The 14,336-nt window shown below is 36.5% G+C and overlaps 2 protein-coding genes across 8 annotated transcripts in view; both read left to right on the top strand.

Moving 5' to 3' along the window:
- LOC138307743 (thrombospondin-2-like) overlaps positions 1–14,323 on the top strand; it is a 74,052-nt gene extending 59,729 nt beyond the window's left edge. For 5 of the 7 annotated variants that reach the window (XM_069248602.1, XM_069248603.1, XM_069248606.1 and 2 more), the window contains 5 exons: positions 6,538–6,597; positions 7,973–8,149; positions 9,013–9,183; positions 10,379–10,543; positions 11,072–14,323. In XM_069248602.1, the coding sequence (XP_069104703.1) occupies positions 6,552–6,597; positions 7,973–8,149; positions 9,013–9,183; positions 10,379–10,543; positions 11,072–11,151 (639 nt within the window). In that variant the 5' untranslated portion in view covers positions 6,538–6,551 and the 3' untranslated portion in view covers positions 11,152–14,323. The remainder of the gene's footprint in view (positions 1–6,537; positions 6,598–7,972; positions 8,150–9,012; positions 9,184–10,378; positions 10,544–11,071) is intronic. The other 2 variants (XR_011206039.1, XM_069248607.1) reach the window with 2 other exon arrangements.
- On the top strand, positions 3,917–5,280 carry LOC138308083 (uncharacterized). The gene is made up of 2 exons (XM_069249031.1): positions 3,917–4,676; positions 4,787–5,280. Exons 1-2 carry the CDS (start codon positions 3,917–3,919, stop codon positions 5,278–5,280), a joined length of 1,254 nt encoding a protein of 417 aa, XP_069105132.1.
- Positions 14,324–14,336: the final 13 nt, after the last annotated feature.

Here is a 14,336-nt window from a genome sequence, read left to right as displayed (position 1 = left end):
CTTTATAAAGGTTAAGGTATGTGAGATCATGTGATATCACCTCTCTTATTCCTGGTCCTGAGTTAGTGGTCTATGTGACTTTATAAAGGTTAAGGTATGTGATATAATGTGATATCACCTCTCTTATTCCTGGTCCTGAGTTAGTGGTCTATGTGACTTTATAAAGGTTAAGGTATGTGATATAATGTGATATCACCTCTCTTATTCCTGTCCTGAGTTAGTGGTCTATGTGACTTTATAAAGGTTAAGGTATGTGATATAATGTGATATCACCTCTCTTATTCCTGGTCCTGAGTTAGTGGTCTATGTGACTTTATAAAGGTTAAGGTATGTGATATAATGTGATATCACCTCTCTTATTCCTGGTCCTGAGTTAGTGGTCTATGTGACTTTATAAAGGTTAAGGTATGTGAGATCATGTGATATCACCTCTCTTATTCCTGGTCCTGAGTTCGTGGTCTATGTGACTTTATAAAGGTTAAGGTATGTGAGATCATGTGATATCACCTCTCTTATTCCTGGTCATGAGTTAGTGGTCTATGTGACTTTATAAAGGTTAAGGTATGTGATATAATGTGATATCACCTCTCTTATTCCTGGTCCTGAGTTAGTGGTCTATGTGACTTTATAAAGGTTAAGGTGAGTGAGATCATGTGATATCACCTCTCTTATTCCTGGTCCTGAGTTAGTGGTCTATGTGACTTTATAAAGGTTAAGGTGAGTGAGATCATGTGATATCACCTCTCTTATTCCTGGTCCTGAGTTAGTGGTCTATGTGACTTTATAAAGGTTAAGGTGAGTGAGATCATGTGATATCACCTCTCTAATTCCTGGTCATGAGTTAGTGGTCTATGTGACTTTATAAAGGTTAAGGTATGTGAGATCATGTGATATCACCTCTCTTATTCCTGGTCCTGAGTTAGTGGTCTATGTGACTTTATAAAGGTTAAGGTATGTGAGATCATGTGATATCACCTCTCTTATTCCTGGTCCTGAGTTAGTGGTCTATGTGACTTTATAAAGGTTAAGGTATGTGATATAATGTGATATCACCTCTCTTATTCCTGGTCATGAGTTAGTGGTCTATGTGACTTTATAAAGGTTAAGGTATGTGATATAATGTGATATCACCTCTCTTATTCCTGGTCCTGAGTTAGTGGTCTATGTGACTTTATAAAGGTTAAGGGATATGATATAATGTGATATCACCTCTCTTATTCCTGGTCCTGAGTTAGTGGTCTATGTGACTTTATAAAGGTTAAGGTATGTGATATAATGTGATATCACCTCTCTTAGTCCTGAGTTAGTGGTCTATGTGACTTTATAAAGGTTAAGGTATGTGAGATCATGTGATATCACCTCTCTTATTCCTGGTCCTGAGTTAGTGGTCTATGTGACTTTATAAAGGTTAAGGTATGTGATATAATGTGATATCACCTCTCTTATTCCTGGTCATGAGTTAGTGGTCTATGTGACTTTATAAAGGTTAAGGTATGTGATATAATGTGATATCACCTCTCTTATTCCTGGTCCTGAGTTAGTGGTCTATGTGACTTTATAAAGGTTAAGGTATGTGATATAATGTGATATCACCTCTCTTATTCCTCGTCATGAGTTAGTGGTCTATGTGACTTTACAAAGGTTGGAGTTCAGGTGTTCAAACGTTGATTAGGCTAATCAACAGTTTTCCATTTAAGATAAAACTATTCTTGGAAGTATAACTAGACAAATGCAGAACTCCAGTATGGCTCTACTTTCTCATTTAACAGCAGATTTCATCACCAGTTTTTCATAAAATAAGAAATAATATGTCCATTAATAATGTAATTAGGCTTTGTGAACAACCGGGCACAATATAGGCTACACCAATGGGTGAAACAATCAGCTATCAGATTTGTGTCATTCTGTGACTTCAGATCGTGAATTAGTGATCTATGCATATATCTATGTCTACTAGAAATACGCCTATTTTACCCCAAACCAGTCGCTCTAGTATCTTACCATAGATTGTATAGTACATGTTAGTATCGATGTACTAAATGTATAACCGACGTCATGTTCACCAGTTTGTGTGATGTTTCTAGGAATGCAATGTTATTCTCCATCTACTGCCACTTCTAGGCATCGTAAAATCTGAATATGTCGGGAACAGTTTGGCAAAATGTATTCTAATTTTGTTTTATTTTAAGATAAAACTCTTTAGGCTTTGTTGCACACCTTTCACGATGTTCATTATGATTTTGGAAATATAAAGGGTCATATGAGACGTGTTTTGAATTCATTCTTTCCTATAGTTGATATTTTACACTTACGTCCGTCGAGTTTACCCATAATATGCTTGTGTATGAAGTTGATGAAAACCCTATGGAATAGTCTAGTACTGCTTTGTTGATTCACACGTGGTAGGACAACAAGATATAGCCAAGGTTCTGAAGGAGATGGTGGCAATTTCAAAAAAAAAAAATACTGCATGTCTAGGTATATGTTATATAATGGTCCTATGTCTAGCCGATTTGTAAAGATCTTAACAATTTCTGTATATTGTTAGTATCGGTTTATCATCTCTGTATCATGTACATATCAATATTGTACAGATAGATTGACCAGCAGGGAGTTCATATTAAGTGATCTCTGATTGGACGTCAACACTGTAAAGATTAACCAGCCTGGAATCTATGTTAAGTGATCTCTGATTGGACGTCAACACTGTACAGAATGACTAGCAGGGAGTTCATGTGAAGTGATCTCTGATTGGACGTCAACATTGTACAGATTGACCAGCAGGGAATTCATGTTAAGTGATCTCTGATTGGACGTCAACACTGTACAGAATGACCAGCAGGGAATTCATGTTAAGTGATCTCTGATTGGACGTCAACACTGTACAGAATGACTAGCAGGGAGTTCATGTTAAGTGATCTCTGATTGGACGTCAACACTGTAAAGATTGACCAGCAGGGAGTTCATGTTAAGAGATCTCTGATTGGACGTCAACACTGTACAGAATGACAAGCAGGGAATTCATGTTAAGTGATCTCTGATTGGACGTCAACACTGTACAGAATGACAAGCAGGGAATTCATGTTAAGTGATCTCTGATTGGACGTCAACACTGTACAGAATGACTAGCAGGGAGTTCATGTTAAGTGATCTCTGATTGGACGTCAACACTGTAAAGATTGACCAGCAGGGAGTTCAATATTAAGAGATCTCTGACTGGACGTCAACACTGTAAAGATTGAACAGCAGGGAGTTCATGATAAGAGATCTCTGACTGGACGTCAACACTGTACAGAATGACAAGCAGGGAATTCATGTTAAGTGATCTCTGATTGGACGTCAACACTGTACTGAATGACTAGCAGGGAGTTCATGTTAAGGGATCTCTGATTGGACGTCAACACTGTACAGAATGACAAGCAGGGAATTCATGTTAAGTGATCTCTGACTGAACGTCAACACTGTAAAGATTGACCAGCAGGGAGTTCATGTTAAGAGATCTCTGATTGGACGTCAACACTGTACAGAATGACCAGCAGGGAGTTCATGTTAAGTGATCTCTGATTGGACGTCAACACTGTACAGAATGACAAGCAGGGAGTTCATGTTAAGAGATCTCTGACTGGACGTCAACACTGTACAGAATGACAAGCAGGGAGTTCATGTTAAGAGATCTCTGATTGGACGTCATGTTTCTATATATTACAATCTGATGTTTTTTTTCTAAGATATATATCGATACTACATGTAGACAGGATTAGAAGTTTAAAAACCTTGTACAAAACCACAGTATGGTGCTTACTGACGCAGAAAAACAAAACCACAGTATGGTGCTTACAGACGCAGAACTTTAGCCACTGTCAACCACAGTATGGTGCTTACTGACACAGAGCTTTAGCCCTTGTCATACCACAGTATGGTGCTTACTGACGCAGAACTTCAGCCCTTGTCATACCACAGTATGGTGCTTACTGACGCAGAACTTCAGCCCTTGTCATACCACAGTATGGTGCTTACTGACGCAGAACTTCAGCCACTGTCATACCACAGTATGGTGCTTACTGACGCAGAACTTCAGCCACTGTCAAACCACAGTATGGTGCTTACTGACGCAGAACTTCAGCCCTTGTCAAACCACAGTATGGTGCTTACTGACGCAGAACTTCAGCCACTGTCATACCACAGTATGGTGCTTACTGACGCAGAACTTCAGCCCTTGCCATACCACAGTATGGTGCTTACTGACGCAGAAAAACAAAACCGTCATCCACGTATGGTGCTTACTGACGCAGAACTTCAACCCTTGTCATACCACAGTATGGTGCTTACTGACGCAGAACTTCAGCCCTTGTCATACCACAGTATGGTGCTTACTGACGCAGAACTTCAGCCCTTGTCATACCACAGTATGGTGCTTACTGACGCAGAACTTCAGCCCTTGTCATACCACAGTATGGTGCTTACTGACGCAGAACTTCAGCCCTTGTCATACCACAGTATGGTGCTTACAGACGCAGAACTTCAGCCCTTGTCATACCACAGTATGGTGCTTACAGACGCAGAACTTCAGCCCTTGTCATACCACAGTATGGTGCTTACAGACGCAGAACTTCAGCCTTTGTCATACAACAGTATGGTGCTTACAGACGCAGAACTTCAGCCCTTGTCATACCACAGTATGGTGCTTACAGACGCAGAACTTCAGCCTTGTCATACCACAGTATGGTGCTTACTGACGCAGAACTTCAGCCCTTGTCATACCACAGTATGGTGCTTACTGACGCAGAACTTCAGCCCTTGTCATACCACAGTATGGTGCTTACTGACGCAGAACTTCAGCCCTTGTCATACCACAGTATGGTGCTTACTGACGCAGAACTTCAGCCCTTGTCATACCACAGTATGGTGCTTACTGACGCAGAACTTCAGCCCTTGTCATACAACAGTATGGTGCTTACTGACGCAGAACTTCAGCCCTTGTCATACCACAGTATGGTGCTTACTGACGCAGAACTTCAGCCCTTGTCATACAACAGTATGGTGCTTACTGACGCAGAACTTCAGCCCTTGTCATACCACAGTATGGTGCTTACTGACGCAGAGCTTCAGCCCTTGTCATACCATAGTATGGTGCTTACTGACGCAGAACTTCAGCCCTTGTCATACAACAGTATGGTGCTTACTGACGCAGAACTTCAGCCCTTGTCATACCACAGTATGGTGCTTACTGACGCAGAACTTCAGCCCTTGTCCTTACTGACGCAGTATGGTGCTTACTGACGCAGAGCTTCAGCCCTTGTCATACCACAGTATGGTGCTTACTGACGCAGAACTTCAGCCCTTGTCATACCACAGTATGGTGCTTACTGACGCAGAACTTCAGCCCTTGTCATACCACAGTATGGTGCTTACTGACGCAGAACTTCAGCCCTTGTCATACCACAGTATGGTGCTTACTGACGCAGAACTTCAGCCCTTGTCATACAACAGTATTGTGCTTACTGACGCAGAGCTTCAGCCCTTGCTATACCACTTGGTTTAACTATAAGAACGCATGGTAAATTGACTTACGGTTGGTTTTTTTTCTCAAACTAGAACTTATTTCAAAAAAGGATATATCATAATTGTTAAACAACATCAAGGTACCCCGGGATCACAAAATGTTGTGAATCCCTCGGTAGGCAACACTTTGTGACCCTGGAGTATAATATCCCTATCCATCATATCCACATATAAAAGAGCCTGATAGTGTTTATGGATACTGCTCGATGTTACAATGTATTTCCGGGTCGACTTTAACACAGGAGTAACTGATGTAACAGTCCTGTAATCAGATCAACGTCTCAAATCTGCTAACGTGATTTATTTTCTGGGGAATTATTGATTGCGCATGTTTGCATGTTAGGCCGCAATTTCAATTCCCATATATACATACATATGTAAAACGATCTATAGACGAAGATATTGTATATTAGGGGGAAGCTAAGATCAATGTAAATGCCGAGACCATGTATTAAAAGGAATATCGCCTTCACCAAACACAAGCTTTCAGATATGGTATAGTGGATATAACATTTTGATATGATTTCAATAAAACCTTCACATGTAAATGTAATATTGTTTTACCAGTTGATAAACAATACTAAATTACTAAAAATATACTTTTAGTGAGCATTGACATCTAAATTTCTGTCTCAATACAGATATAAATGTGTCATATTATTTCAGACACTTGTCAGACAATAGAGCACCTATACAACTCTATACCTATATAGAGCTACCATGCATTGTATATACTTCCACTTTAGTTTTTGATATTAACTGTTTGACATACATATGAGCAAAAATAAAAGTCTTTGGGAACAATGTTAACAAGAATACATCATGCATGTAAATCTATAGTGGAAGTTTGAAATGTACATTTTATATTCGTCAGAGAAAGTGACATGACGTCATACGACCAGCATTACTGTTGGTTTTGTAGATAATACTGAATTTAGAAGATCATATCACATTGCCGTTTTCTATATGTTTCAGATACATGACGAGTGATGAATGTTAGCTGTCTACTACTAATCCTAGTTACACTATATGAAGGTAAGTATCAGTAAGTACTAATCCTAGTTACACTATATGAAGGTAAGTATCAGTAAGTACCAATCCTAGTTACACTATATGAAGGTAAGTATCAGTAAGTACTAATCCTAGTTACACTATATGAAGGTAAGTATCAGTAAGTACCAATCCTAGTTACACTATATGAAGGTAAGTATCAGTAAGTACTAATCCTAGTTACACTATATGAAGGTAAGTATCAGTAAGTACTAATCCTAGTTACACTATATGAAGGTAAGTATCAGTAAGTACCAATCCTAGTTACACTATATGAAGGTAAGAAACAGTAAGTACCAATCCTAGTTACACTATATGAAGGTAAGTATCTGTAAGTACTAATCCTAGTTACACTATATGAAGGTAAGTATCAGTAAGTACTAATCCTAGTTACACTATATGAAGGTAAGTATCAGTAAGTACCAATCCTAGTTACACTATATGAAGGTAAGTAACAGTAAGTACCAATCCTAGTTACACTATATGAAGGTAAGTATCTGTAAGTACTAATCCTAGTTACACTATATGAAGGTAAGTATCTGTAAGTACTAATCCTAGTTACACTATATGAAGGTAAGTATCTGTAAGTACTAATCCTAGTTACACTATATGAAGGTAAGTGTCAGTATGTAACCATATCAATAGAAGACATACACCGTGGCTCGGTGTAAATAAACAATTACTTCTGTTAGTCTTCTGTAATAGTTAAAAGGGACCTTTTTGTATTTTTTGAAAACGTGCATGAGATGAAATAATTACAACCCATGATTCATGTTATTACCAAATTATGAGGAAACACATCCGTCTTCATATAAGTCTATAAGTATTTATTTCCCCCGCCATGTCTGTGCTATCGTCCTAATGATATCATGGCTGAAGTACACCTACCGGACGTAACAGTAAATGGTCAGTGATAAGAACCCAACATTGAGGAAGTGTTTACGTCACGAGACCGTTCTGGTACTGATGTCAATCTCCAGACCACGCTGATACAGTTAGTAGCACCAGCTGATGTACAAAATAACAAAAATGTCGACATATACATTTATATACCAAAAGCTCGAGTCTTATTTTAAGAAAATGTGATAAAAGTGTAAAAGGCAATGATGCTATTTCCTGGATGTCTACTAATATCTTATTACTTCATGGTCAAAAAATAAAATTGCTTGTGATTTCGCATTATTGAATAACGAATTTATTGAATTCTTCAAAAATAATTGCGCAAATGAAAAAAAAAATTACAGACCTTTCAGAAATATTTATTGGTGGTGCTGTTACAGATAGAACTGATAAAGCAAACCTATACATTATAAATTCCTAACACACCAATGGCTGTAGGTTAAGTATGTTGTGGTTGCAGTTTCAGACGCGGTTGTATTCGGTGGCTGGGGAGAGTGGGGCGAATGGTCGGAGTGTTCTGTAACTTGTGGGTACGGGACGATCAGGAGGAGTAAAGTCTGGCTGAAGGAGGACGGCACTGTCTTCAACTACACCTATATATCGTTTGATGAGTGCTGGACCAAAAAACCCTGCCCAAGTAAGTTCATGTTATAAAGCTAGCGACACAAGTAAAAACTCTGTCCAAGTGAGTTAATGTCGTGAAGGTAGCGGCACATGTAAAAACTCTGTCCAAGTGAGTTAATGTCATGAACGTAGCGGCACATGTAAAAACCCTGTCTAAGTGAGTTAATGTCGTCAAGGTAGCGGCACATGTAAAAACCCTGTCTAAGTGAGTTAATGTCATGCAGGTAGCGGCACATGTAAAAACCCTGTCCAAATGAGTTATGTTATGAAGGTAGCGGCACATGTAAAAGCCCTGTCCAAGTGAGTTAATGTCATTACGTAGCGGCACAGGTAAAAGCTCTGTCCAAGTGAGTTAATGTCGTGAAGGTAGCGGCACATGTAAAAACCCTGTCTAAGTGAGTTAATGTCATGACGTAGCGGCACATGTAAAAACCCTGTCTAAGTCAGTTAATGTCGTGAAGGTAGCGGCACATGTAAAAACCCTGTCCAAGTGAGTTAATGTCGTGAAGGTAGCGCCACATGTATTACGATTAACATAAATTAATTGCATGCATGTTGAATTAAAATAACTCTTATACTATAATGAAAAAAGAAACGCCTGTGAATACATGTAGAGCGATTTTCATCAGCTGTGTCAGACAGGAAAGTCGTTGTGAGGTCTGGACAGAGCAAAGTGGAATAACGGGAGGGAAAATGACGTGATGTCATGATTTCGATGACGATTTTTACGGATTAGTTTGGGCTTGAAATTCTTTAAAATTTAGGTTGTTGTGTTCTAACATGTAATTAAAAGTTTATTATATTTATGTTAATTTCGCATACGTTGTAACTGGTTTCAATATTGATCTAAGTAAAATTATATTTATGTATTTACAGGAGACGGCCAGTGGAATGTATGGACGGCCTGGACTCCGTGTACCGTCATGTGTGGAAACGGCACTCGCACCAGAACGAGGCTGTGTAATTCGCCGGAGCCAATGAACTTTGGAAAGCCCTGCCCCGGAGAAACAATGGAAGTATTAGGCTGCAATGAGCTGCCATGTCCAGGTATTATATGTAACGTGTTATTTACTCCTTACCATTACCGATTGTTTCACAGGATCCAGCTCCGATTTATTGAATCAGAAGTCTCGACTTAAGTCCTTGTTTCTCCTTATGTTAAACATGTAAAATATTTTGACTTCAGTCAGTTTTTGACTTAAATTTGTTTCGAGCAACTATAGTCAGATACAGACTAATATTTATCTAAACTACTCAAAGGTCGATGGAAGATTAATGGCACTACGATCCACACCAGGCATTGTATTGATAGATTTTACCTCTCGGTTATGTATAATCTTTTTCCATATTTCTCAACACAGAGTGTAGGAAAATGCTAATCGCCATGACTGATTTTTTTACATATTTTTTTTTGGAATTTTGTGATCGCTGCTTTTATAAACCTGTTAAAGGTAATAGCCTGTGGTCATATTCACTCGCCTTTATTTAGCAGTTATTTGGAAGATCAATTAGCTCGTGATGTCCTTCCTTCCATGATAGGCCAGTGTCTGCTACAGTGTCAAGGCCGCATATTTATGGATAACACTGCATATCAGATACAGTTTGACATTTGGCATTCAAAATATGCAATTTTCCATCTAATCTCATCCTAGCGATAATTGAATAATGACGCAATCAACGTAAACTAGTGTTTTAAAATATTCAATGAAAATACTGCATTGATAGATCGATATATCGAGGTATCTGTTCGTATCGCCAAGGAAATACATTTATGACGCCTGGCGCTGTTCTAAGATAATACAAACATGGTTTTGTACACTATATACCACCAGTGTGATAAGTCGCTGTATTTCACTGGTGAAATGTAACATGAGGAAACATATGTGAATAGATCAGTATCTCCTGTAACTTAGATCCTAGACCGAAGACTGATGACCACTAATGATGATTATAGTAACATTCATTCAGTTTATAAAAAAGAAACACTTTAGTCCTGGTCGGCAGTTTTTGGAATTTGTACTATATACGTACTCTACATTCCTTGTCCCGTATTACTGTTCATACCCTATTATGTAATCGTGTTCGTTTTGTGTGTCTTGATTAAGGGGCAGATCGCCTCGAAAATTTGACAATATTGCTGTCCACACGGTTGGAATTACTTCTTTGTCCCATACTATATACATATATAGACAAACTATACAATGTAGAAATTTAATTCCATTGATAATGGTTTTACTTACAGATTTGCCGTTAAACTTCAATATGGACGTCTGTAATAAGACGACGTTCGTGTGTCACAATGAGCTACAGTGTGTGGAGGACTCCCGGCATTGTGACGGGGACTTGGACTGTCATGACGGCAGTGACGAGAAGGACTGCTACCTATACCTCAGTATGAATAGTAACGGTTAGCTTGCCTGTCAGGACGACTCGCCCTGTTTTTGTTATAAATACAAACCATGACTTCATTATCATCTGCCTACATAACTTATTTTCTTTGATCTGCTTTAATAATAATCAATCGTACAATCATGTTATTCTGCTGAATTTTAAAGTAGAAATGTTCAGGGCATGGTGATGTTTTTTTTTTATATTTCTGCTCATGGATATGTAAACTCTGTTCATGTAGAAATAATTCGTACTTGGCGTTTAACACGAAAAAGTATATTTATCATGACGTCAAATGTAAACTAATGTAAACAAATATAGGAATAATTATTTGCAGCAGAGTCTTAATTAATCTAGTAACCATAAAAAGAATATTCTGTGAAGACGAAATACATAAATGATATATGATGATGTGACTTCATTAGGTAACATGCATTTCCTTTTGATATTAGTCAGTGAATTAATAGCTAAAGTTGATTTATCATCAAATACGAAGAATTACATCAGAGTTGCCTTCCTTGTTTATATGTACATGTTTACATTTCAGATTGTGTATACATATCTGGCCAGTCCATGGCTCTAACAGTTTTGGGACTAATATTCACAAGGACTTTCCAATATTCCTGACACCGGCTGACGACATGTGTGTAAGGAGAACACTGTCAACTTCTCAATTGTGATATTTACAGCGAAGTAGGGCTTCCTTAGAGGCGAGAGAAACCTACTATATAGACTGGCCATCTTGACAGAGACATCGTAGTGAAAATAGTGTTATATATTCATGTTGTATTTATTGAATATTGATTCACCGAGTGAAATGATTCTAATATACGGAGATTCTCCATCATCTTAGTATCTCTTTGCTTGTGATTTATGAATCTATGACTATTAATTTTAAATCTAAGTTGATTACAGAAAACGCGATGCGAATATGTGTGATTTCATTGTGTTTTGTGTAGAGATTCATATAAAGCTGGGTACTATCAACGAAAACAGAATAAGTTTATCTTGGGCATTTCCCATTAAAATGTTCAGAGACATTTAAGAAATTATATATGCAGTTTTACAATATGATATTATCAAATACATTATGTTATTGCAATTGATGTAATATTTTATGGTTTTCAGTTGTGTTTGCTGTGCTGGTGAAGTTTAACAGCATCAATTTGTGTTTGGGTACAAATTTAGAACAATCAGCAATTAAATAACAACGTTTCGATTGTTGTTTCTGATTTCGATGAGGTCAGATGGTTCATATTAAAATCAACAGATACTACATTTTTTTTTATAGTCTTTGTGGAATTACAACACGTGAGGTTGTAGATACAAAAACGACTTCTGTGTAGTACGATTTACCGTCGATTACTCCCACGTGATTGTAACGTTTCATTTTGACGTGTATTTTGCGACGTGTTAATCACAATGAGACGCGAATAATCGACGGTAAATCGTATTTCACTTATTTCGAATCCTCCGTTTTACTTGTTACGAATTCGAAAGGGCAACATGCCCTACAAAAATTGCAGTTTAACTTTTGAACAAACCTGCCCTTTAGTTGTCAAACAAATGACTAGATATATATCACGTTTTATTGATTGATTCTACTCATGTCACAGTTATAAATAGTACCACATGATATTAAGGAACTTTATTAAACTATACAATGTTTAATGACCTATATCACATTTAGTTAATGCTCGTATGTTTACATTTTATTATCGTTTTTATATAGATGTATGTTTTTGTATGGTAACGGAAGGAACATATCAAAACAAGAAGAAACTATTCATTCTATATTTATTTAATGTCCGTACATGATACATGAGTATGAATGAGAGAATATATGTCCGTTTACCTACATACGACAAGCATGCTACGAGTGTGATAGTTGGGGTGTTCTCTGTTTCGTTTGTATACATTCTGTAACATAATCGTCAAAGACGCTGGGAGTCAATTAACATTTACCCATTCATTTTACATTAGGAATTGGCTTACTTTGACATTTAATTTCAACAAATAAGATGCAAATGGATGTGGCATCAGGTAAAGCATATATTACCCAACTCCAAACAAATCCAATATGGTACAATTATCAATCAAAATGTTTTAGCATTTAATGTTACATCTTGAATGAATATTATTATTATTATTATTAATTTACTTTGAAATGTTTCACAAAATTAAATAGAGTTTGAAATAGAACAAGTTCACTATTAAAACATTACATTCGGTTCAGATACCTAATTGCTTCCGATGTGAGTTTCAACTGATGTTTGGCAGCGAATAAAAATGGCATCATTGTTATTTCATTTATATTTGTGATTCCGAATCAGCAACATAATTATGTGTTTAACTATTGATTGTACACATTACAGATTTTGTTAAAGATGCTCCACCGCCGACAGAGCATAAATTATATTCATTATTTGAACAATGATTGGTGTTTTATCGTGTATATATACGTCTAATTAACACAAAAAATAATATAAAATAATTTGTTTTGCCTTTGGTGCATGCGCAATCAGTACTTCATTCCATATAGAATATAGTGCCACGGAATTTTTTCAGGATGCAATTAATTATTTTTCATATTTTTAACTTGAAATAAAATTAGAAGCTCAAACTTTTCAATGTTGGTAATGGTGTAAAGTACGTAACTTCTGTAACTGACGAAAATTACTAAATCGTCTGCTCCTGTTTTTATAGTGAAAAAATACCATTTGTTGGCGGTGTAGCATCTTTAATGGTATGCAATACATTTAATCACAAACTTTATAATGCAAATTAAATAATTTAGTAGTAATTTAATGTATCATGCATTATCTAAATATTGCGGAATCGAATGTGATAATTCTGGTGCGTCTCTTTTTAAATAATCTATATACTAAGTACTTTGTGTATTTTATTTGATACAACAAGAATTACTATCTATAATAGTAATAAGATGTACAGAGCTATCATTTCAGATTTATTTTATTCGAACACATATATGTTTAACCTTTTACATGAATCGTAAGCATACATTTTATTTCATAATTTGGTGATAAAGGATATGAATGAATAAAATTATATACAATGCAAAAGACAAGTACTTTCTTTTCAAAAACGAAACATGTCACCAATTCGATATATATGTTTTGAGTCAGATCATATTTGATATCTCGATTTGATGGACAGCTCGATTAATATGTCTGTATTTGATAAAGAAATGAAGTAAAATCACTAATTTAAAGATAACCTACAATATTTCCTGTATGCTTCCATAATATTTCCTGATTGGTCTTATTTCATATGTATCAATTCATTTAATATCCTTGTAATTTGAAACAAGGTTGGATAATCTTTCATGAAAATAGACACGAGATTGTTGTACAAAATACAATTGACATTAATAAGATTATTTTACTAACACACTTTTCATATACAATAAGGGGTTATACATGTAAAATTAAATTCAAAATGAAAGCGAATAATCTATGAGTGTGTGTAGTGTATGCATGTTTGAAAGCCGTGTAGTAACAACCTACAAATGTAATCTATGTATCACACAACCTTAATATATACATGTGTGTGTTCTAAGGAATTACCTACGTGATTTGTAGTTCGTGCGCTTAGATATCACAATACAAAGATAATCGCAATATCTAAGTAAAATATTGTAATTGTTATCTACGTTGAAACATGGATAATATACTTGTATGTTACATTCCCTCATCATAATACTATATATGCAATTGATGCGAAATGTACATGTACGTTATATCAAAATTGAGATGAATAATAAAGAACATCATGTTTATTCGTTTTATTAC

Source organism: Argopecten irradians, chromosome 14 (assembly GCF_041381155.1).
Source record: "Argopecten irradians isolate NY chromosome 14, Ai_NY, whole genome shotgun sequence".
Lineage (NCBI taxonomy): Eukaryota > Metazoa > Mollusca > Bivalvia > Pectinida > Pectinidae > Argopecten > Argopecten irradians.
The sequence above is the reverse complement of the archived record's forward strand: the minus strand, read 5'-3'. Positions and strand labels throughout refer to the sequence as shown.